This window comes from Ciconia boyciana, chromosome 10 (genome assembly GCF_034638445.1).
Source record: "Ciconia boyciana chromosome 10, ASM3463844v1, whole genome shotgun sequence".
Taxonomy (NCBI): domain Eukaryota; kingdom Metazoa; phylum Chordata; class Aves; order Ciconiiformes; family Ciconiidae; genus Ciconia; species Ciconia boyciana.
Window position 1 is genome coordinate 44,585,437 of NC_132943.1, and position 25,493 is coordinate 44,610,929.

The 25,493-nt window shown below is 41.1% G+C and overlaps 1 protein-coding gene across 9 annotated transcripts in view; it reads left to right on the forward strand.

Annotated features, from left to right (window-relative positions):
* Positions 1-25,493, forward strand: part of PCNT (pericentrin) — a 99,719-nt gene that overhangs the window by 69,883 nt on the left and 4,343 nt on the right. For 7 of the 9 annotated variants that reach the window (XM_072874046.1, XM_072874040.1, XM_072874042.1 and 4 more), the window contains 15 exons: positions 1,671-2,198; positions 3,140-3,245; positions 3,688-3,842; positions 9,090-9,287; positions 9,543-9,716; positions 10,345-10,540; positions 11,209-11,422; positions 12,147-12,297; positions 14,014-14,724; positions 15,473-15,747; positions 16,487-16,589; positions 19,851-20,015; positions 21,348-21,586; positions 22,567-22,655; positions 24,140-24,293. In XM_072874046.1, coding sequence (XP_072730147.1) covers positions 1,671-2,198; positions 3,140-3,245; positions 3,688-3,842; positions 9,090-9,287; positions 9,543-9,716; positions 10,345-10,540; positions 11,209-11,422; positions 12,147-12,297; positions 14,014-14,724; positions 15,473-15,747; positions 16,487-16,589; positions 19,851-20,015; positions 21,348-21,586; positions 22,567-22,655; positions 24,140-24,293 — 3,458 coding nt within the window. The remainder of the gene's footprint in view (positions 1-1,670; positions 2,199-3,139; positions 3,246-3,687; positions 3,843-9,089; positions 9,288-9,542; positions 9,717-10,344; positions 10,541-11,208; positions 11,423-12,146; positions 12,298-14,013; positions 14,725-15,472; positions 15,748-16,486; positions 16,590-19,850; positions 20,016-21,347; positions 21,587-22,566; positions 22,656-24,139; positions 24,294-25,493) is intronic. The other 2 variants (XM_072874047.1, XM_072874041.1) reach the window with 2 other exon arrangements.

Sequence of the window (25,493 nt, forward strand, 5' to 3'; positions counted from 1 at the left end):
GGAGGAAAAAACTGTGCACCAGCAGCTGAAGAAAGGCGTGAGAATACGTGAGAGAAACAACTCTGCAGACTCCAAGGTGAAGAAGGAGGAGGAGGAGGTGCTCCAGGTGCTGGAGCAGAGATTCCTCTGCAGCCCATGGTGAAGACCATGGTGAGGCAGGTTGTCCCCTGCAGCCCATGGAGGTCCACGGTGAAGCAGATATCCACCTGCAGCCCGTGGAGGACCCCATGCCAGAGCAGGTGGATGCCCGAAGGAGGCTGTGACCCCGTGGGAAGCCCACACTGGAGCAGGCTCCTGGAAGAACCTGTGACCCTATGGAGAGAGGAGCCCACGCTGGAGCAGGTTTGCTGGCAGGACCTGTGACCCTGCAGGGGACCCACGCTGGAGCAGTCTGTTCCTGAAGGACTGCACCCCGTGGAAGGGACCCACGCTGGAGCAGTTTGTGAAGAACTGCAGCCCCCGGGAAGGAGAGAAGTTGGTAGAGGACTGTCTCCTGTGGGAGGGACCCCATGCTGGAGCAGGGGAAGAGTGTGAGGATTTCTTCCCCTGAGGAGGAAGGAGCAGCAGAAACATGCGATGAACTGACCGCAACCTTTATTCCCCATCCTCCTGTGCCACTCGGGGAGGAGGCAGAGAAAATTGGGAGTGAAGTTAAGCCCAGGAAGAAGGAAGGGGTGGGGGGAAGGTGTTTTTAAGATTTGTTTGTATTTCTTATTATCCTATTCTGATTTGATTGGTAATAAATTAAATTAATTTCCCCAAGACCAGTCTGTTTTGCCTGTGACAGTAATTGGTGACTGATCTCCCTGCCCTTATCTCACCCCACAAGCCTTTCATTATATTTTCTCTCCCCTGTCCAGCTGAGGAGGGGAGTGATAGAGTGGCTTTGGTGGGCACCTGGCATCCAGCCAGGGTCAACCCACCACACCTAGTGTGTCTGTTTTTATGGAGTCAGAGTTTGAGAAATGGTCTGCAGTGTTGCTGATCAGCAGAGACCTAAGTTTGTTGTTTGAGGCTTGGAAAAATAATAATAAAAAAAGGGTAGAGTACCCCAGTGGGAATAGGATGCTAAAAGGTGCAAGTATGGCCTTACCAAAATTTAGGATATAGTATGTTGGTATGTATGGCTGTTGGGTGTCTCACATGATGGGACATGTGAATCCGTGTTGCTCTTCCCTCCAGTGGCTAGAAGTACATGGTCGACAGTTTCCCCTGCATTGAAATAGCAGGCATAGGAACTGTCTGTAGACTTCTTAACCATTTTTTCCTGGTGCCCTGGGTCAGGAATTAAGCCTTAAAATAGTTCAGGACATTTGTCCAGTTAGGAAAGCAACGGGTCTTGATTTGTACTTATTTGAAAGTAGGAAGATTATCTACACACCTACAAGGAATACCTTTTTTCCTGATTGAATCAAAAGTCAGCTCTGCAGAAATAAATTTGCTTATTGTACAGATGTTTTTTTTTCCTCCTGTTCATGATACGCTTGTTAAAAAGCCTGGTTAGCTGGCATATAAAATATACTAAGCTGTCGGATCATTTTTACATAAAACCTGGGAATAATAATAGATACGACTATTAAATTTGAGAAGATCTTCTAAATGCATGTTTTTCAGTTTGTAAAATCATATTTAAATCCATTCAACAATTAATATGTGTTATTTCATTGTAGGAAAAAGATGAAGTTGTGTTTGACTTGATGACTCACAATATAAATCCAAAAACTCAGATTAAGCAATCACAAGAAAATATCTTGACTCAGGAACTGGACGTGATCAACAACTCTGAAGAGGAGCAAGATTTGAAAAAGCATTGCCAGCAAATGCTGGAAATTCATCAAACTCCTGATTCTCCAAAACACAATTTGAACATGGGCAAAGACACTTCAAAAGACTTCCAGAATTTCGTTGCAGATATGGCTTCATGGGGCTCACCTGAGATAGTGAGAAAGCAAGATATAAGCATGGAACTTCAACCAGTGCTTCATCTGACGCCCTTTTCGGAAGTTGAAAGCACGGATTTTGAAATGATGCATAACAGGTCATCCATGCAAGAAGATAATTCTGTATTGCTGGGATATTCTAACCTGTATGAAAATGGCAGTGAGGAAGCAGCAGTGGGAGTAGATAGAAAATCGCCAGCTTTCTCTGAAAGTACCTACTCTGTTGATGATGACCAAGATATGGGGAAGAAGATTTTGGTAAGTGATAGCTGATGTCTGATTTAATTCTAATTAAACAAGACTGCTCAGCTCTGTCCCCCTTGGATCATTGTTGGGCCGTTGGCTCCAACTAGTAGAAACTTATGCACCGAGAGGAGTACGTCTGGTAATGTTCTGGACATACGATTGTTAGTTCCTCTCTCACTGTCAGATAGTGGAGCAAATTCTGGCCTGTATTAAAACACTGTTTACCACTGCTGCTAATAACTGAAAATGGTCTTCCAAAACCTAAAATTGATCAATAAGCTGCTTACAGTAAGCTTTGCATTCTGTATGTCTATACACTGCTGATGTGTCAGTAAAAATATGGGTATTGCTCTTGTGCTCTCAGAAGATTTGTTGAGAGGACTCTTCAAATCCCGGTACTTTTGCAGTGATGCTATATGGAAGTAACTGATAAATTTGTGATACTAGTTGTAATACTTCATGTGCAAGTAATTGAGCTAAGACCTGTAAAACTTTTTTGCTACCACAGTACTCAGTTTACTGTAAGAGTTCTCCACTAATGAATATCTGTCATTGAGTGATAGGAGAGACTGTTTCAAAATCAGAGAATAGAGGTTTTTCTTTTTAATGGAAATATTTTATATATTTGTGTCTGTATCATTTCACAGGAAGATAAAGCCTGTACTTCAGAAAATTAATCTTTGGTTGTATATTTTTGTGCCTTGCTCTTGAAGGGCAATTAATTATAAATACATGTCTATTTCTTAAGACTATTGAAAGGGAGAAAAAAAATGAGACGGAGTGGGTTCGAAAGAGCACCAATGTCACACATTCATCATGGTATTTGCCATCTCTAACACTACGATCAAGTAGGCATTTGCTAAAATCTGCCCTAGTAACAAAGTTGTTATAAATGCAGAAAACTCTACAGCTGGATTCAGAAAACTAAATTAATGTGAAAAATTATTTCCAAGCAGATGAGAGAAGCTGATAATCTAACGTTAACCCCTTCTGATTTACAAGATGATGTAAGATCAAGAGCATCTGCCATAGATGCAATGAGCGATGGATATGGCAGCAGTAAGTTTGTTTGTAGATTCCTTTTACCTTTCGTTACCTTCAGTATAAAAATATTACAATGTTTCCTCTTTCCCCCATTTTCTTTTTCTGTAGACCTTTTATTTGAAAGGTATGCCTTTGTCAGGTGCTTCTTTGTTCAGGAAGACTTGTGTATTTGTGCTAGTGGAAGACTGCTTTTACCTTTTCATCTTTATATACTGAAAAGGAGGCATGGGGTTTTAGTGAGTCCTGACTTAACTACAACACTTTCTCTCGTGCTAAAGGCAACTTACAACCTTTTTACTTGTTTAAGTTAGTTGAGATCTCAATCAACTAACTTCAGCTGACCCTGCATTCATACTAGCAGAAGAAATAATGGTTATTTTGCAAGCAGTTATGCTGGCTTCAAGTTCTTTTCAGCTTTGTAATGCTTGTGGGGGCGGGGGGCTGTCTCTTTCTTCAGATACCAGCTCAAATTTGGCAGCTAAACTAAAGCAGGAGCTACAGACATCAGACCACCTAGATGCTAGTTTCATGGCTTATCTGCGGTACTGTGGAATGTTTCCAGATATTATGGAATCAATGAGAGAAAAGGAAATACTTTCACCACAGCTGAAGGTAATATATGATTAATATAAGCATACTAGCAAATTAAAACTGAAACAGTGAAAATGAAAATGCTACTATATAATAGAGTTAGCTGCTACCTTTACACTGTAAACTGTTCTGTAATGGTTTAAACTTCAGGTTGATTCTGGTTCTTGAGTTATTTTTTATCTCATGTGACAAATTTACTGACATTTGTCTTGCTTGTGCTAGCTAGAATTAAAAAGTTTTGCTAGGACAGCACTGGTGATGTTCCAGAATGTGGCAGTACAAGGACTGACTGATCTGATTTATGGGTTTGTCTTGGAGGCTGTACAGAAAGCTGTTTCATAAGTAAGCATAGCTAGCTGACATCATACTCCCCTGCCTATTCTTCTCATTCTGATATGATGGAGAGCTGTGGAAACACCACTGCAAGGTGTGGAGGGATCAGTTCAAGGAGTATGAAGAACATACAGAAGACTGAGCAATGCTTACTCTAGTCAGTAAGGCAAGTTTAAGAAAGTATATGCCTGGGACTCTTTGGTTTGGTGCTGCAGCTGAACAAGCTCTCAGCCATTCCAGGAACTCCAGCTGGTGAAAGGGAGAAATCCAGTGCTCCAAATCATCTCATCTGGGAGGCTGGTGAGAAGTTAAGTGGGTAAGTGCAGAAGGCTACAGGGAGTTCGAATACTTGAAGAAACTTGAGTAGTAAGAAACTAGAAGATATACACTTCCTAGAAAGCAAATGCTGCCTCCTAAAAAGTTTAGCAGATTCTTTCAGCTTGCTCAGCAAAATGAAGGAAGATCTGTGCAATGAAGGAAGGCTACGCAAGGGGAAGGCAAGCCTGAATTCAAACTCAAGCTGACTGACACAAGTGACTCACGACATGAAGGAGACTGGACCTTTGTCTCTGCTCGGGGCAGAAGGAAGAACTTTCCCCCATCCTCTGATGTGCCCCTTCATAACAAACATGATGTTCTGGGGCTAGAGAATGAAGAGCACGTTGAGTAACTGACGTGATCCAGGAAAAGCCAACCATGCAAAGTTGATGCAACCACCCACTTGCATTAGAACTGGTGCCACCAGAAAAGCACGTAAAGTATTAGTAATTGGAGATTTCTTGCTGAGAGGCACTGAAGCACCTATTTGCAGTCCAGCCTCTAGAGGAGTTTGCTGCCTACCAGGAGCTTTTATTCGTGCCATCACTGAGAGGCTGCCTGCCTGGTGAACACTACAGATTATCATCTGCCCCTACTGTTCCATGTAGGGTCTAACAATACTGTAAAAAGGCAACTTGGAACCATCAAAAGAGACTGTATGTCCCTCGGATCAATGTTAAAAGGATTGGGAGCACAGGTGGTATTCTCCTCTATCCTCCCAGGCAGAGGAAAGGGTCCAGGAAAGAGGACATGAACAGGTGAATGCGTGGCTGTGTAGCTGCTGCTGTACTCAAGGTTTTGGTTTCTATGATCATGGATTTACCTTTGAGAAGCCAGGTCTGTTGGGAGCTGATGGGATTCACCTGACCAAGTGGGACAAGAATGTCTTCACCAATAAGCTGGCCAAACCTGTAAGGAGAGCTTTAAATTAGACTTAGCAGAAGGCGGCGATGGAGTTTGAGCAACAGAGAAGAGCCAGGGGCGGCTGATGTATTAGGAACCAACAGGGAAACACCTATGAAATGCCTTAAAGGAACTGGGGCTTGTTGCTCCAAAAAGGTGACACAGTCAACAGCCCAAGTGAAGTGCCTCTATACCAATGCACATAGCATCGGTAACAAACAGGAGGAGTTGGAAGTCACTGTGCAGCTAGAAAGCTATGACCTAGTTGCTATCACTGAAACTTGGTGGGAGAAATCACATGATTGGAATGATGCAATCAATGGCTATAAAGTGTTCAGAAGAGATCAGGTGAGGAAGGAGTCAGTGGGGTTTCTCTCTATGTAAAAAGAAAAAAAAAAAGATTGATTGTACAGAGCTGTCTTTGAAAAACAGAGTAGAGTCAGGACCCTGAATTTTAGGAAAACAGCTGAAAGCTTGCTCAAGGAATCTGTGGATGGGACTCCCTGGGCAACTGCCCTCAGGGATAAAGGAGCAGAACAGAGCTGGCAGCTATTTAAGGACGCCTTTCTTAGAGCACCAGAGCTTTTGATTCGCATGTGTCGGAAATCAAGCAAGGAAGGCAGGAGACAAGCACGGCTCAGTAAGGACCCCCTGGTCAAACTAAAGTGTAAGAAGGAAATGCACAGGCAGAGTGGAACCAGGGATATGTAACCTGGGAAGAATATAAGGACACTGCCTGGATATGTAGGGATGGGATCAGGAAAGCTGAGGCACAACTGGAGGGGAATTTGGCAAGGAATGTGAGGAAGAATAATAATAAGGGCTTCTACAAGTACATTGGACAGAAAAGGAAGATTAAAGAAAATGTGTGTGCACACACACACACACACACACACACATATACGCACACACACATGATGAATAAGACAGGAGAACTAGTGACAACTGACAAGGCTGAGGTACTAATGGCTTTTTTGCCAAGTTTTCACTGGCAATCACTGTTCTCACATCTTAAGTTCCTGAACCTCAAAGTAGGGACTGAGGGAACGAAGTCCCTCCCATTGTAAGAGAAGATCAGGTTCAAGACCACCTGAGGAACCTGGACATACACAAGTCTGTGGGACCCAAAGAGATGAATCCCAGAGTCCTGAGGGCGTTGGCAGATACCATTGCTAAGGCACTCCCCATCATTTTTGAAAAGTCATGGCAGTCAGGTGAAGTCCCCAGTGACTGGAGAAAAGGGAAATACCACACCCATTTTTAAAGAGAGTAACAAGGAGGACCCTGGGAACTACTGACCTTTCAGCCTCACCTCAGTGCCCAGTAAGATAATGAAACAGATCCTCCTGGAATGTATATTGAAGCATATGGAACACAGGAAGGTGATTAGATACAGCCAACATGGCTGCACCAAGGGCAAATCATGCCTGACTAATCTGGTGGCCTTCTACAATGGAGTGACTGTATCGGTGGACAAGGGAAGAGCAAGTGATGTCATCTCCATGGGCTTCTGTAAGGCCTTTGATATGGTCCCCCACAACATTCTTGCCTCTAAATTGGAGAGAGATGGATTTGATGGATGGACTGTTATATGGATAAGGAATTGGCTGGATGGCCATGTTCAAAGCATTACAGTCAACAGTTCAATGTCCAAGTGGAAACCAGTAATGAGTAGTGTCCCTCAAGGGTCTGTACTGGGACCAATACTATTTAAGATCTTCATTAATGATATAGACAGTGGGATTGAGTGCACCCTCAGCAAGGTTGTGGATGACACCAAGCTGAGTGGTGCAGTTGATTCACTTGAGGGAAGGGATGCCATCCAGAGGGACCTGGACAGGCTGGAGGAATGGGCCCATGTGAACCTCACGAAGTTCAACAAGGCCAAGTGCAAGGTCCTGCACCTGGGTCGGGGCAATCCCCAGTATCACTATAGACTAGGGGATGGATGGATTGCAAGCAGCCCTGTGGAGAAGGTCTTGGGGATACTGGTGGATGAAAAATTGGACGTGAGCCGGCACTGTGCACTCACAGCCCAGAAAGCCAACCGTCTCCTGGGCTGCATCAAAAGAAGTGTGGCCAGCAGAAAGACATGGACCTGTTGGAGTGGGTCCAGAGGAGGGCCACAAAAATGATCAGAGGGCTGGAACACCCCTCCTGTAGAGAGGGGCTGAGAGAGTTGGGGTTGTTTGACACGGGGAAGAGAAGGCTCCAGGGAGACCTTCTTGCGGCCTTTCAATATATGAGAGAGGCTTATAAGAAAGATGGAGAGGGGCTTTTTACCAGGGTCTGTAGTGACAGGAGAAGGAACAATAGTTTTAAACTGAAAGAGGGTAGATTTAGATTGGACATAAGTAAGAAATTCTTTACAATGAGGGTGGTGAGACACTGGAACAGGTTGCCTAGAGAAGCTGTGCATGTCCCATCCCTGGAAGTGTTCAAAATTAGGTTGGACAAGGCTTTGAGCAACCTGATCTAATGAAAGATGTCCCCATGCCCGTGGCAGGGGGAGTGGACTAGATGATCTTTAAAGGTCCCTTCCAACCACTGTATCTAAAAAATTAATAATCCTCAAAGAGCATAGTTTCATAGACTTCATGGAAGAGGTGAATTTTATTTTGTCTTAAGAAACAGAGAATTTTTTATTTGGTTTCTTTCGTGGATCATCAGTCTAGACTTTACTCGCTGTAAGATTTGAGTGCATATTCCAGTACTGAACGTTTGGTTTGAACACTTTAGTGTGCTTTTGTTGTTAATGTTTACTAAAGATTTTCATTGTTTAGCATTGGTTCTTGAAGTAATCACTATTTTGATTCCGGTGACAGAAAAGCAACTCAAGTTGGTTCAAAAGTTAAGTCATTCAAAAAAGTGCAAAGAAGGAACATCAAGAGTTAAAGCAAAGTACTCTGTATTGTTGTTGAAGTGAATAGCAACGAGGAACAGCTCCACATCGAGGCTGGGATATTTCTGATGAGATGTGTGTAGAAAGGACTTAAATCTCCAGTGACCTTCCTTGAAAAGAGACCAGGAAACATCTGTGCATGATGTAATAGTTTGTGAACAAGGAATTTATTTAAAAGAGATTATTTTGCCTGACAATGTCAGAGGAAACAATTTCCACTGTCTAAATTATTAAGACTTGATTATTTTGGGAGATGTTATTTGTACATAATCTGCTAAATTAAGCCAAGGTTGTCTAAATACGTAACTCAATTTTCTGGCATCACTGAGGTTTAGTAACATGGCTTCAGACTTGATAGAATTTAATTTATTCTCAGGAAAGTTGGCTAAATAGTTCAGAAACGACAAAGATAAAGTACAGTCCTTTGGCTTAATTGCATATCAGCGTGTTGATGTACACAGCAATAAGATGCGCTGGCCAAGGCTGCCGTTTGTACTTTAACATTGTGAATACAGTATTTAAGAATACAGTGGCCACTGTATTCTTAAATATTGACTCAGTTGTTAGGAGATAAAAATTCTCTGGTAACTGTTGGCTCACGCTATATGTGTGTGTATATGTGTATTCTTAGTTTATTAAGCATACCAAGTAGCAGGGCAGACCTGCATGCCTTTATCTGTATCACAGCCTTGGACAGCTGTCTTATTTTTGTTGTCTAGTGCTATCCCATCCTACTCTTACACTGTCAGGATGCTGATGCCTGTTTCCTAATGTTATGCATTATCCGTTTTTGTTTTTTTTTTCCTTCTCAGACTGTGCTGAAGATGGTATATGAGGAGAGCCGCAAAATATTGGCTTTGTCAGAATGTCCCTTTGGTTTTAGAGAGCTGGAAAATGTTCATCAGACCAGAGCAGTGATGGAGGGATGGCAGAAGGAGGGCTTAGCCTTGCTGGATGCTATACAGTCGCTAAAAGATTACCTTAGCAAGGTGGCAGATAGAGGAAACAAGGTATGACAGTAAAAATATCCTTTAAAGGAATGTAACCAGTTTTTATATATATAAATGTATATTGTTATGTAGTTTGTGTTTATATATATATGTATGAGGAGCAAGGGACTCTCTGAGGTTTGAACAGGCCTCTTTAAACACCTTTGGTCTGCTTAAATTAACACACAGGTGTACTCTTACACAGTAATGATATGAAAGGCGGTGGGTTAGAGATTGAGAGAGATGCCATTTTAAAAAAAAAATAAATTTTAACAGGAACATTCAGGTATTCCTGCTGACTGGAGAGGAGAACTTCTGCAAGCAGTACAGAGCATTTTTGAGAAGGAGAGAAATGTGTTGCAAATTGACTTACAGTCTCACTTCTCCAATCCTGGGTCTGGTGATGAAGGTTCATTAGTGGAAAAACTGGAGTATATCATGAAACAACAAGTAAGAAAACCTCTTAAAGTGTTATGCTCATAAATCACTTCTATTTCCCTGTATTTTTAATGGTTTTTACATTTTTATTACTTCCATTTTTAAATCTTATCTTGTGCATTAATCCAGATTGTGTGGGATCAGTAGGCTTTTATAGTCTATGTTTTGGTACCATTTTTCTCAAATTTTGTATATTGTGTTACAAAGCCTATTGAGTATTTTAGCTGGCACCCAGAAAGATTGTGATAGTGAGAAGGAAATATTTGATTAAAAAGGACAAGGGGAAGAATTCCATCCAGAGCTTCACAGACTTCTCTTGCAAAGGGTATATATTGAGCTAATTCTGAATCTGTTTGGGATTTTTTTTGCTGATAATATCCAGTTTTTAGGTTCAGACCAAATGGTTTGTAGTTAACTATTACGTATAAACTATTATTAGTAACTATTATTCTGTTTGGAAGCTAGTGGGGGTTTTCTTTGATACTTAATGTTAACATTTTGTGTTAATATGAAGCATGAACTTAGTCATTTGAAGTTGCCTCCATATAAAACTTGTACTGCAAGGGTTTCTCTAGGATTTATCCTTGTAGAAACTATGGGGATAGCCTTGTAGATTTAACAGGACTTGGTTTGTTTTCAGGAGGAACAGAGGCAGATGGTTGTAGAGCACCTTTTCTCCTCAGACCGGAATAGCTTGCTCTCTGAAATACAGGACCTCCGAGCTCAGCTACGCATGACACATCTTCAGAACCAGGAGAAGCTACAGCAGTTACAGGAAACCCTTACCAATGCAGAAGATCATGGGAGCAAACAGGAACACCACCTTCGGAGGAAAGGTAGTAATCGCCAAGTTCTTGCTATCTGGTCTTCTATGTCAGTTCTCTCCTTTTTGCCTAGAAGATAAAAGGCAAAAAGAGATTGTTTTGCAAAGAAGCAGATGCTGTACAATTCTTCAGTTTTGCTAATGCACTCAGATTTCCTACAATTTTAGCAGAGGAAGGAATTCTTCTTTCTAATATTAGTAGTTAAGAAAAATCTGTGAAAAGTGAAGAGAAGCTTTAAAATAACCCAAAGCAATAGAACCGAAGGGCGACTCTTTGGTCAATAGTGTATACATGTAGAAAACCCATCAAGGATAGTAAAATACCCTTGTTGGTTTTCAGGAAGTTCTGTATATATGTTTGCTAGTAAAGGGGTGGGTTTGCTTAATGAGGTTTAGAATCCATTAGTAACAGGTTACTTACATTGTATCACAGTAGCTCTCATAGTCTCACCCAGGTTTCATGTTCTTCTCACTTTGCCGTGGTCCACTAGCAGCAAAGCTGTAGCATGTATGTGCATCTCTCTGCTAACTCATCTTATGTTTGAAAAGAAATTAATTTTCCAGACAAGAACACTTTAATACAGCTGTTTTGGTTTTTTTTCCCCAGATTGAACCAGTGTAATGGATAACGTTGTCAAGTTCTCTGCAATACAAATAACTGTTAACATTTTCTTATCCTAGTTGAATTGTTAGAATATAAGCTTCAGCAGGAAAAATCTATCGTAAGTGACTTGCACAGCACCCTGTCTGAGGAGCAGAAGAGAGCCTCTGAAACATGTGATCTCTTGAATCACGAAAAAGCAGCCCTGAAATCAGAGCTTTATGAAAGTAAGCAAGAGAATGAAAGGCTGCAGAAATCCCTAGAAGAGCTTCAGAGGGAAATAAACCAGTTACGGTGAGAAGTAGATTTATTCTTCTATTCTATTTTATTTATCAACAGGTCTGAAAGAGCTCTCATTGGATCTGCAAATAGCTTAGCACTTGGAAACACAAGGAGGAAAACTAACCTCTCACTTTTCATGGATATGTTCATTTTTCTTTACTAACTGCTTAAATTTATTTATTCTTCAATTCAAATTTGCATATTTACCTTTTCTGTAGCCTTGACTGAGAAGGTTGTGGAAGCAAGTGCATGTTGTATGGGTGTAATAAAACTGAACAGGCTAGATCCTTGATGTACCCCACTACTGCAGCTTTTGTCTTAGTCTTTTGGTTGGTACTTCCGTTTTCCTGTCATCTAGCATACGGGTTTTTTCTTCACTTCCCCCGTCCCCCTAGTGTATGGTTTTTTCTCCACTTCTCCCTCCTTATTCCCCGTGTATGCCAATGTTTTTCTTTCCTCTCACAGCTTTGCTCTGCCAGGATAGATAACTTCTCCCTCTCTCTTAATTGTTACTAAATAGAGCAATTCTAGCTTTGCTTGCAGGGAGGCAAATGTTTTCAGATGCTAAATAGTTGTGACTTAAAAACTGACCCTCATTAGAAAGAGCAGAGAGCATCCTAAAGAAACAAGGCTATAGACCGACTCACAAAAAGTAACCCAAAATGTCCTGCTTGGGTTGCTGGGGAAGGATGTTCTGTTCTGAACATAGATAGAAGTGTCATTTTGAACTTTGCAGTTTTGAACTGGGAAAAAAAGAAAAGGATTTGACAGCTGCACTTGAAGACTTGCAGACTGAGCATCTGAAGGAAACAGAGCTACGAGGTTTGTTTGAGGAACAACAGCTTCAGCGTAAGAAAGCAGAAGATGAAAAGACAAAGGCCTTGGAGGTAATGCCTTACATCTCAGTGCTTCAGTTCACCTCCCTTGCTGCATGCAGTTAACTACCAGGTTTTTTTTGCAGTCTTTTTCATGTTCGATGTTTTTTGTTTAATAACTGTTTAAAAAAAAAAAAAAAACAAACTTCTACTCAGTGTGCACAGCGTTTATTTTGTTTTCACAGAATTAAAGCTTCCAGTTACCCTCTTTAATTGCACATGCAGAAATAAGCAAAAGTTGTATGGTTTTGGGTTTTGTGTGGGTTTTTTTTTTCCCATATCTTCTTAGTGGTTTTGGAGCCTTATGCTTTCCCATTCTTGGGACCAGTTTTGTACTGCCCCTTGCTGTGTAGGGAGAACCAGATTCTACAACTGTGTAACTGCACACTTTATTCCAGAGCAAACGTGCTGTGAGGATGTGATGTGTGTGATCAACTGAGAATTATAGAGAAAACCTCCCAATGATATATATGCTTGGCAGAGTAACTGGAGCCTTCCCAATATAACATGTATTTTTGGAGGTTAACCAAAGTAGTCTTTTTTTTTTTAATTCCCTTTCTTCTGAATTGAACAGAAGACAAATGAACAGCTTTCTCTTTTATACTGTGATAGCAATGACTCAGCTCTTGTAAAAGGCCTGAAGTGACTGGAAAAGAAGGAAGATTTAACAGAAACCTTTTTTTAAACTTAAAAACCAAAACCAAACTCTATCAGATAACTCCAAAACAATCCTAGTTAAATGCCCTAAGTGAGGGAACACAATTCTGACTCTACTTCCTTGTAGTCTGGTCTCTCACACCATCTTTCTGGTAGATGTTTAGGTTTGTGGGTGATTTTTGTTTGTTGGGATTTTTGTTACTACTTGCATGGTAGGACATGGTGCTAACATCCTCCATCTTGTAAAAAGACTGCTCAAGCTGGGAAGGCAGGGACCATCTTAGCCAAGGCAAAGAGAAAAGCGCGTTGCCCCAGGTGTAGCTGTGCACCAGATTAAACCATTCACAGTTCACATTGCTGCAGTCTTGCATTCCCAAATCCTCCCTTGAAGTTGTACTAGGGAAAGCTGATGCCACTTAGCATCTGACCTGGCTTTCTGCAAGATCAGAGGAGAGGTGGTGCTGGCTGGTGGTAGGGCAGACCCCCCCTGCTAGGATGACAGCAATGCTAGCTCTGACTGTCTGCAAGCGCCCTGGGACTGCCCCTTCAGTCGCTCCCTTTCCTTCTGAAGAAAGGCTGGCTCCCAAAACGGACCTACGGATGGATTATTTTTATTGGTCTGTGCTGTGTGCTTTAAACAGATGGGCTGTAAAATCCAGAGGTTTTACATCTATGCTCACTGCTTATATTTTTGGTTCTTTTTAAATCAACATGGGTTATTTCTGCTTCAGATGTCACTTATTAAGGGGACTGAGTGATGTAAAGAATAGTGATTTCCTAATGAGGGTCTTACTAATTGAAGAAAAAAAATGTACTGGATGATATTTTAACATTACAATCCTTGGTTTTGTTACTTGGTGTCATATTGCTAACAAGCATGCTTCTGGCACTTGTAATTAGAAAATTAAACTTGTAATTTTAAATTAAACTTTTTAATACCTGAACTACTCCAGTTCAGTCCTGAATTTCTTCTGGGATAAAACAGGAGGTTGAAAATTGCCGAATGCCAGCCTGCCCCACAAATGAGTGTTTGTGCTGGACTATTAATATGTGCTTCCCCCTTTTGAACAGGAGCTGCAGGCTGCCTTGGAGTTGCAGTTGGTGCAGAATAGCCAGCTGGCTGTGTCCTTAGAGCACGAGCAAACGGTAAATGATAATCTCCGCAAGGAACTTCAGATCGAGCACTCCCGCTGTGAAGCATTGCTGTCCCAGGAACAGACCAAACTGTCGGAGCTACAGAGAAATTTGGATGCTGAGAAAAATCGTTCATTGGAGCTCCTGAATTCCTTGAATCACGAACGTGTTTTGACAGAACAGTTGAGCATGAGAGTGAAAGAAGGTGCTTCTTGTCAGCACAGGGAGTCGCTGCTGGAACAAGCCTTTGTTCGAGAGCTCCAAGCCCAGCTGGAAGAAGAGAGGTCCCGAACTATGGAGCTAGCTGCTATTATTGAGAAAACGCACCAGAAGGCCATTCGTTCCAAAAGGCAGCTAGAGGCTGAAGTACAGATGTGCTGCGAGGAAACTCAGAAGGAGAGAGAGGTCAGTGACAAATTGCGAGCTACGCTGGAATCTCTTCAGGGTCAAAAGCAAGAGGTAATCCGTTCCTTAGAGGCCCAGAAGGAGAGAGAGGCAAAGCTGAAAGCTGACTGGGAACAACTGCAGTCACTCTTCAAGATGATGAAAGAGAAAGATAAAAACAAGAAAGAGGAGAGAGAGAGAAGGCAGCAGCAGCAAACAGAGCTAGAGAAACAGAAGGACTGGCAAAGAGATCAAGAGAGACTGGTGAGAATGCCTCTGCAAGTCTTGCCTTACATCGAAATAGCCACAAACTGGGATTTAACCCTGTGGATGGTGTTCTTTAATTGAAATGTTTCCTTCCCTTAAACAAAGCATTCTGAAAAATGCATTAGATGAGCTCTCTTCCTGCATTTCTCAAACACAGCTGTTTTTAGGGGTTTGTGGCTGGGTTTATTGTTGACAGAAGTTGATCTTTACAGCGTTGTCTATGCTGGGAATTGCGGGTCATTAACAGATGGAGAAGAATATGGCTTAAACACAGAACGGAACCGACCTAGGTTTCATGTCATTGCTCTTATTTTGAGCTAGGCTCCTAATTATGGCTTGCGACAGTACCACAGTACCGATTTCACCCTTCTTGTTTCTCAGCTCCTTCGCTTTCATTAGAGGAGGAGGGAGGCTTTGTAGGCTCTTTGGAGGCTTGACCGTCACCACACCTGGAAATGGATGGAGAAAATGCCCACTCCAGAGCCATTAAAAGGCTTCCTGGTGGTCCTGGAAGGCAGTACTGTAAGCCTTCCCCTAAAAGTGGTCTGTGAGTTAAGGAACACTGAGATGGATATGCTGGTCAGGTGTGATGCTTTTATTTGCAGTCTGTATGTGTGTGAGTGTATAAAAAAAAAAAACAACCACCACCACAAAACCAAAAAACACTTATGTGTGTATCTATATATATGTGTGTGTGTGTGTATGTATAAGATGCAACTAACTACTACTTATTCTATTCAAATAGCAAAACTTGGAACGGCAACACCAGAGGGATGAACAAAGAATTAAAGAGCTGCAGGAAATACTGGCAATATTAGAAGAAAGAGAAAGAAACCGTCCAAACCGTCAGCAAGAACTGTTGTGTACCTTAAACAAAGATGGAAATGCCAAACAAGCCATGACAAAAGAAACTGAAAAATCGCATTTGCAACAGCAGCAACAACAGCTAGAGAAGATAAGGCAGCAGTTGCTCTTTGTAGCTGTACACCTGAATGAGTTCGTATATAAAACTGTAGATAAGTGAGTAGTTGTTCATAAAACAGTAGTTCTCTTTCTATCCTGCTTCTGAACTTGTGTGGGTCATGGCTGAGAGCCCTGTGCTGAAGAGAATGAGTGGTATATCTGCTTACAAGACTTAACCTTGTGTGAAACCATGGTTTCGTGGTGGCAGCAGACTCGGGTTGTTGTCATCCCACCGCAGCCGTTCCCCGTAGAAGCTTGTGTGCCTGCATTTGAACTAGATCTGTGAAGTGACCCTGCTTAAAAAGAACTACTCCAACAAAAACCCTACTGGAAAGAGTCGTTTGGTAGTTTGGCAACTGTAGCAGTCTGATTAGAGAGTGATCAAAAAACCAGGTTAACCAACCCATCTGCAAGTTTAGAATGGGAAACTCCATTGAGCATGGCAGGGAAAAGCTAGGGGTCAGGAAAGAGCCAAGTCACAGTAATTTCTTACTTCTTTGGCAGCAGAGTAAAATACTGGTGATGTTTTGCTGCAGCCTGAATTTGCATGGTAGAATTTCAGACTGGTATAAAATACAGACTTCTGAATAAATCCTTATGCGGCACTATTTAGAAATTCTACTTTCAAAAATTAACAAAACTTGCTAATTTCTGTGTGTATTCATAGTATTTTGTATAATGAATAGTGTGTAATTACAGCCTCAAAACTTAAAGATCATCCAGTCAGAAGGAATCAAATGTATGTTAACATTACTGCAAATCAACCTGATACTGAAAAAGTATTTCTGTTTAACAGAACAGTTAACGATTGGTCTGTATCAAATGAGGAAGCTGTAGCCTCTCTACTGCAGACATTAAAGGAACTAAAATCAGATTTATTGTCTCCTCCTGCATCTCAGGTAAGGAAAACAGCATATATTTGTTGATTATCAGTAAGTTGTTCTGTATTCTTTGGGTTGCAGTACACATGTAAGTTGATTGATTGATTTATTTCCCCCCCTCCCCTTCCTTTTTTGTTAAACATTCTGAGGAAAATTGTGTTTTGCTTTGGGGATCAAAAAAAAGATGTACTCTTGTACTCACACTGTCATTATATTAACATATTTTAGTATCAGACTCTTGCTTTTTTGTTGAGTCTGCTTCTGACAGCATTTTTTTTCCTAGATATGTAATATGTCCAAGGATATCGAATCCTGAGATGTGTTGCTGCTGCTTCTGTATGCATCCAGAAACAGTTGTTTTTCAGCAAATTGTCAAGTAATTTTCAAAAAGCACAACAGTGATTTGTCATCTCAGGAGGGGTGTTTTGACTGATGTTTGCGGTATTGCAAATGTTTTATACAAGCCTAGGGCTGTGAAAGACTGAGCTCAGGTCTATTGATACAAAATATATAGCTTTTAGATTCCATCTTATTTACCAGGTAACTTTGCCCTATCATTTATGTCTTTCTCTTGTAATAAAAACATCTTCAACCACATTGCAGCCCTTTCAGCCAAAATTTTTGGATTTAGGGCTAAGTAACAGTCTTGGCTTTGTTCGATTCAGCCTCTTTCTACTCGCTCACCTGCTTGGTAGCAGATCCCTGGAAAACACTCCTTTGAGAAAGAGTTCTGACTGTCTGGTGCATGAAGAGGCTATTGTAACTTCTGTTGTTCTCATGTGCTCTGTAATACAACTCTGATGTACGACAAGCTGGCTAGGCATGGTGCAAGCTCTCCCTGTGTCTAATTGCTTACAAAATACAATAAATATTTTCCTTCTGCGCAACTACTTAGGTGGTTGCCAAATGGATCATCTCCAGCCTTCAGGAGGGGGATGTAACCTCTTCCCGAGTAGGTGTTCATGGAGTCATCTTGGTTAAGCCTTCCTCTCACAAAGCGTCAGAGCCCTCTGCTGTGGACAAAATGCTTGGGGGAACCAGACAACCTTATGGCTCTATTTAAATCTGACTCAGCAGAACTCCCTCCAGAGCTGAGCTGTTTTTCTGGCTCAGCTCCCTCCAAGTTATTACTCTACTGAAAAAGAAAAAGATAGTTTGGGTGGTTTGGTTTTCCTCTGATGGCGTGAGGTCTTCTGTGTTAGAAACTGTTGCAAATGCTTTTCACAACTTGGAGGTTTTCCAGGCTCTCATCACCATCAGTTAGCAGGCCTCTCAACATTAAGCCAGTGAATGCCATAGAGAATAGCAGTCCCTTCTCTTGTTGGACCAGACCTTGCAATTGCCCCCTCCAGGGACTATGACCACACTAAAATAAAGGGACTCAAGTTTTCTGACTTAAGTTTTGTTTAACAAAAAAGAGTTTAGTGGAGCGCTCTAAAGACATATGCCTTTTCTATAGCTTTCTATAGAGAGCAGAAAGTCTACCTTGATAGCCTTTCTTCTGTGGGCACAAGCGGTCCCTCCTCTCTGCCCTCTTTTCAAGGCTTTGATTTTTTTTTTTCCAGAATCACCTTTTGTTTCAGTCTCCTCCCTGAATTTCTCCTTCCTTTTAAGGTATTGAACCACATGCTCTGGAGACCAAAGCAATTTACTGCTGTTACCTCCTTGGGTTGCAATAAATTGGGGACTATTAGGGAAACTGGCAAAGTGCCAAAATGAAATATGGAGTCAACTGGTCAATCAAATGCCAACTCGTGCAGTAGTAATCAAGTGGGTAGATGAATCGTGTAGAACTCCTTCAGATATTACAAGTATCTGTTACTGCCTTCAAACTGAGCTTTTGTAGGCCTGTAAAATGCCTAGGATGGGGGGACCATAGTCCTTACTGGGATGCTTGCTGAGGAGGCCAATATAAAGCAGCTTCCCTCCACTGCAGCACAATACAGATGGGTTTTGTTTCCCATGTCTGAATTATTTTTAATAATACTTATCTGAAGTGTGTTTTGTATCTGAAGTCCTTATCTCTGCCCTTGTTCTCCAAATGCTTTTCTGTCCCATCTCCGTGTGTGATATGACACAACCACCATGCCAGTGAAAGCTGTGTGTAGGGAAATGCGTGCTTTAGTTTACCTAACTTCAGTGTAAAAACCTGAAACTGTATAGAACATCTGTGAATTAGATAATAAGTACAGGACAAGTGTTTAACTTGTTTTGAAATTAGGTATTTATTTCTGTCCAATACTGAAGGTAGTGTTAGATCCCTGAAGCATTTTTTTAACTCTCAGAAGTGTTAAGAAGCTGAGAAGTAGAGAGCCTTCGCTTTCAGAAATTTTAAAGAAGTTGCAAAGTCAAAAGAGAGGGAGGTGGATTATGTGCCATGAAGGTACAGAGAGCATTGGAAGCCCCACTTGTTGCTGTATATATTGCAGGCAGTAAAAAGACTTAGATGTCTGTGGTTTGTTAAACTTTATTATACCAGATTTTTTAGTTGTGCTCTTCACAGAAGACAAATGTAAATGGCATGTGTTAGTGTATTAAGGTAGTAATAAGAAATTACTCCTGAAAAAGTTCAAACTCCTAATAAGGTAGTACTAAAACAAGTTGCTAGGAGAAATCGGGGTCAGTTGTGTGTACTGACTCCTCTAATGTACAGATTTTATTTCAAGGGATAAAACATTAACTGCCTCAAAAAATATCTTTCATTTCTCTGTGGTCTGCTGCATCACACACCGATGCAGCTGTTGACCATTAAATTGATAGTCGATACAAAGAGGGTTATGAAGGCAGAACTGCCACAAAGAATTGGACCTGGAGTTGTGAGTCTCATGAGGTGACTTACCACAAAACTGAATTTCTCAGAACTGGATGTGATTTTTCAGAATTTACCTCTGTAGATGCTTCACATGTTTTTGTGCACACACATACACAGACATCTTTCTTCACAGTTTCTGTGCTGCCTGTGGATGTGGAAGAAAGCTAGATGGTTTGTTTCCATTTCCAAGTGTTTGGAGACTCTCTGTTACTAAAGGGAATAGGATTCCTGATCAGACAGATCTGTAGAGAAGGGGTAGCTTGATTAACAATTAATTTGATACTTCTTAAGAAGGGCTGCTTGTGTGTTTCAGTTTCCCATCCTACCGTTTAACATCTGAATGCCATTGCTGATTTTCAGGCTCTTTATTTTTATGTTTTAGTTTGTCCATAAAGTTTGAGATGTTTGGCTGTGGAAGTTATGCGCAAAAACCATCATGGCTCATTTCTTTTGGGTTTATTTTTTAGATCAGATCTACGGATGATACTGACTCTGTTCAAGAACTGGAAAGAGATGCTTGGCAGAGAGAGAGAAACATTTTGCAGAATGCACTGAAACAGGCTGAATCTGACCTGGCTAAAGCGACCGTTGAAATCGAAAACAAACCAGTGGCAGAAACTTCCAGTCCTAAGGTAAAATGATGGTGACGGCCAGCAGATGGGCTGTCTGGGGCTCGATGAGGGAGTAATGCCATAGCCATTGGCATGTCATTTAAACCTTTGGCCTTGGTTTGTTTGTGCTATCTTGCCTGTTGTACCGATTTGCTGTGTGAGAACTGTTACCAACTCAAGATCAGCAAAACCTCTGGAGACTTCAGTCCTTGGTAGTATTGTTCTTGGGCATTGCCTAAGGGATTCATGTCACACGTAGAACAGGTAATTTAGTAATTATATATATATATTTTTTTTTTTTAATAAATATGATAAAACTTGCTGTTGCAGAGGAGCCAGGAAGTGTACAGCTCAGATTTCTGGGGATATAAGTATCTGTCAGCTTATGGCATTTAACTTCCACTTATTGCTGTAATCTTTTCAGGTGATTTTATAGATGAACAGTTTTATAAACTGCATATTAAATTAGGAACACTTTCCCCATACGTCCCTCATTAGAAAAGTTCCTTTGTAACTTTCTTGGTGTTAGACAGGAACTTGCACCAAAAGTAACCTAGCTCTTTGGAATCTCTTCCTACTGTTAAACAAGAGGGAGATTCACGTTTCTTAGACAAGCCTGAAAATATCAGACATACATTGTTTTTAATTTTTTTCTCCCTAATCCTAAATACTTTTTATTCCTCTGACACATTTGATTGTAGTCAGGTCAGATGGGCACTTATCCCAACATGCTTTCTAGTTAATATTTATTTAAAGCAGATGTTATTTATTTTGTTAAAGAGTTAAACTGTTTTAGAGTTTCAGGTATGACAATTTTGCTTTGAAACATTCAGGAGATTTAAGGCAGTCTGACACTCCAAACTCGGGCGCTTTTTAGCTACGTACAGAATTGTTCCAGCTGACCCTGTGTCCGCAGTATGGACATTCGACATGAAGACAGCTTGTTTGTGGCTGGTTTTTTGCACACCAACCAGTAACCATGCCAAAATTTTCTACCCTAGCCAAGACTTCATGGACATACAGAAATTCAGTGGACTTAGTACAAGCCTCCATGTCTGGTGTCCAAACTGCCAGAGTGTAATACCGCTACTTTGCACCAAAACTGGCCAAGTCACAGAATCTGTTATACAAATACTTGCTCAAAATTTCATTTTAGAGATAAATGTACACTGCTTCCATACTTCATAATTATTAAATAGCTTTCTACAGTTTTGTAAAGCAAACTAGGTTTTAGATACCCATGCCAAACAAGTTGTGGGAGATACTGTTGGAAAAAGCAACCAACTTTTCTGAGCTTTCTGTAGCTAAATCTTAACAGATTGGATTTTTTTTTTCCTTTTTTTCTTTCTCCAGTTGCAGAGATTATATAGGAAGTACCTTAGAGCAGAGAGCTTTAGAAAGGCTCTAGTTTATCAGAAGAAATACCTCTTGCTGCTGCTTGGTGGATTTCAGGACTGTGAGCAAGCAACCCTCTCTCTAATAGCACGTATGGGAATCTACCCCTCGCCTGCAGACCTGCAGTTTTCTGGATCACGTTCCCGTCCTTTTACCAAGTTCAGATGTGCAGTCAGGGCAATCATCGCAGTATCAAGGTAAAGCCAAAACACTCGCTGTCTCTCATACATGGTGTTTTCTTGGAAATTTTAAAAATTGAGAGTTCCTATGGTTTATCCTACATTAATATTAAGCAAAATCTATCTCCGAAACTAGTTCAAACATGACTTGTTAGCTATAACTTTGGCCAAACTGCTATTTCTGAGCCAGCACTAAGGTGGATGTGTACTAAACTAAAGATTTATAAAAAGCTGCTTCCGCCTTGAGAGATACGTGGCTGCAATATATTTGAGAATCAGTGCACAACAATGACAAACAGATGTCCTTTCAGGTCTGACCCTTATCTGTTTGGACTCACTGGATAGTCTGTCTTGTATCAGAATGCGATCATCTCATCAGTGATGGTTTTCCTCTCTTGAATCCAGTAGCCTGAGTTTCATTGGGTATGACTCTATCATACTCTGTCACTTACTATCAAATGGATTTTGTTAGCTGCACTTGGGGCAATATGCCATCTCATAATGGCTTTTGAGTCCATTTAACGAAAAAAAAATAGTTTTAAATGTAATAGGTTGGTTACTTTTGAGCAATTTCCTTGTCTAGTAAAAATGGTTACTAGCAAGTTTAAGACTTTCAGGAGATGGCACAGAATGTCTTTAGGCTGTTGTCTTTGACGTGGATGCTATAATGATTACGATATCAAAGGATGTAGGAACAGTGACCTCCGAACTACTCCTCTGAGGCAGGAAAAGCTGCCACAGAACCCTCTGGAGATAAGGGACAGAGCGGAGGAGCTGTGCCAAAACGCGCAAACCTTCCCAACAGCTAGAGGGTCGTTGCAGAGTAAAATGGGATAAGCCTTCATTCTCAAGACTGAAGTTGAAGAATTCTTCCTCCATTCCTGCCAGGATTGTTACTTATGCTGTTTAATACATTTCATGCCAACAAAGAGTTTAATATTAAAATCAGGTGGCTTTGCTTATTTTTAATGATTGTACAAACTTATTTTGTTACTAAGGTTAAAGTTTTTGGTGAAAAAGTGGAACAAAGTTAGCAGGAAGAGCGGACAGGGTGAAACCATTTCTCACAGTATAGGAGGTAATACAGGTAAGTGTTTTGGACAAGTACATTGTTTTAATCATAATTTCTCTTTAGTGATGTGTTTCATTTAAAAACAAAAACAAAAAAATACCCACAGAAGTGGCAAAATCTGTTTATTGGTTAACACAAATGTGTTTATCCATTTCCTGAACACAATGATTATGAGTTTACAAGGGCATTGTAAGAAATGACAAATGAAAACTTTCAGAATTTATAATTTACAACAAGGGCAAGCTCTTCCTCTTCTCCCTTTATTGCAGCTGCTCAAGCTGCGAAACGGACTCCTGTGTTCACAAAACTCATCAGAGAATTATGTTTTGTGCAGTTTGAAGCTACCTGTGATGGAAATTAGTGCCATGAGTTATTAATAAGGCAAAGACACATAGTGCTGTAATGGTATTAAAATGGGTATATGCAGCATCAAAGTAAGTCTTAGACGTGGTGTACTTGCTAGTGTTACTAGAGGTGAAAAAGGGTTTTAAGTGGTTCCAGAGGTTCAGAAGAGACTTAATCTGATGGCAGATATCCCATAACTATTTTCTCTGGAGTTTATTAAGTGCTAGCAAAGATGACAAAGTGGAGCGGGTGGATAGATGGTCTGATGCAGTTCCGTAAGGACTGTGTTCCTTTGAGTTACTTATGGACATGCCTGTAAGAATTTGAACAAACATCTTAATGCAGTACCCGATATTGTGGAACTATCCCGTTTTATGTAATATTTCAGTACTTGTGGCTTTTCAACACTAAACCAAATTCAGATGAAATAGTCCATTTTTCACTACCTGGCGCTACATAATTTTCACTGTTTCTAATTTGCTGGAAATACTCATTTAAAAACAAAAACCAACTTCCTACATAAACCCACTGTGGTGTGGTTCCTGTGCAACTTGAATCCTGAAATGCATGCTGAACTTTCTACCTCACTATGAAACAGCATCTTGGCAGCCTCATTGAAAAATATTTGATTTCTTGTTGGCATTTAAAGGACTTATCTGAAGGGGTTTTTCTTTTTTAATGAAAACAAAACAACCACCCCCCCAACCTTCACCAAACCAAACAAAAAAATCTCTTCCTTTCCCTGCTGTCTCTACAGTCAGAGAGTGTAAGTCAACAGTAACATATAGTTAGAGCAAACAACAAGAATTAAAATTTCTTGATAAAATATTTTGCTCATATCAGCCACTGGAACATTCCCTGTGTGGATATAGCAACAGCTGATGAAAAAGCCAGTCTGGAGAAAGAAAACAGTGCAGGTTCTGCATTTGTAGGAAGCAGTTGTTTGACATTAACATGTCAAACTTCTGTTAAATCTGGTTAAAACAAACCAACCAAAAAAGCAGCTAGCCGTAGAAAGGGTATTTTAGCTGCATTTAAAATCAAACACAGTGGTACTCTGCTGTAATTCCTGTGGGTTTTATTGGTTAGGTTTATGATAGCCTGTCTTGAATGGTTCCCAGTGCGTATTTTTAACTGTTTCATATTTAACACAGCCTCTGGTGCTAGAACAGAAATTCTGAAAGAGCAGCAGCCCCCAGCTGTTCATCTCAGCTCTCCCCCCACCCGGGACACTGGGCTGTGCCACAGAACCAGCTCTGCAAGATTTGGGAGCCACTCCCCAAGATCCTCTTACTGCTTACACAACAGGTCAGTCTGCAATCCGTGCCTGTGTTTAATCGCCCCAATGGACAGTCTTTCATAAAACTGTAACCACTTACTGGAGAAGGTACTTGAACAAGAAGAGGCATTTGTTTTCTTAGATCTGATAAATGTTCTATTTCTTTCAAGATGCTACAGAAAAAGACTTCTCGCTTGCTTTAAGCATGTCTGACGTTCTTGGACTGAGAGCATTCCTAGTGGTGTTCCCCAATTTAATTTGGACAGGCTACAGGATTTTCAATGGCTACATCTGTTAGCCTTCTTTGAAGGGTAATTCCTGTTGTCTTTGCCGTCCAAGTTGGAGATTAATTTCTGAGCATCCTGTGGAAGCGGCTCCCCTACCATATGACAGCATTGCATTAGTATTAGCTGCCTTCAGACACTGTGCATGCACACAGAATGGGAGGTGGAGAACTTGTGGGGTGTATGCTGTTGCAGTTTTTCATGAATTATGGCCAGTTCTGCACAGAAATACAACCCCAGCTACTTGTTGCTGGGTTGGATGTCACAGGTGACATTCTGCTCAGCACTGCTAAGACAATGCCTGAGCTGCAAGCTCTGCGCTTGAGTTGGAGGAAGGTGTCCTTCCGCCATTACTGACCTTCCCGCTCCCAGGCTCTCCTGGGACCCAGAGTAACCTCGGGCATTGCAGTTACTGTGCGTAGTGTCTCCTCTCCCAAGCCACTCCTTGTACGTAGCTTCCTCCTTAAAGTAAGGATTTGCAGGATTTAATGTAGAAGGTAGCTGTTTTCAGTCCCATCAGCTTGGAACGTGTTGTTTGTTTCTTAACCTCCTTGCTAAATTAGAAACTTCAACCAGCAGGCAAGAATTTTCTTCATAAAGAAAAAAAGAGTATCAAGGAAGTAGCTGTGGTGATCTATAGGTACACAAAGATAGCAGATGCTCCAAATTATTTTAGGTTTTTTAACGTTGCTGACTGATTTGGGGGACAGGACAGTGCTTGTCAGGAAGGACAGGTAGTGTTCTGGTTTGCATAGAATTTAGCAAAATGTTTTGGAGAGTTAGAGACCTGCAAGCATTTCCCACAAAACTTAATTCTACCCCGCCCTGTTCCTCTGTCATGGCACGTATCTGGGTCTGACAGCCAGAAACAATAGCTGGCAGCTTACCTATCAAGAAAAGCCATCTGTATGGTGTGGAACAAGGATGTTAATAATAGTAGGCCCT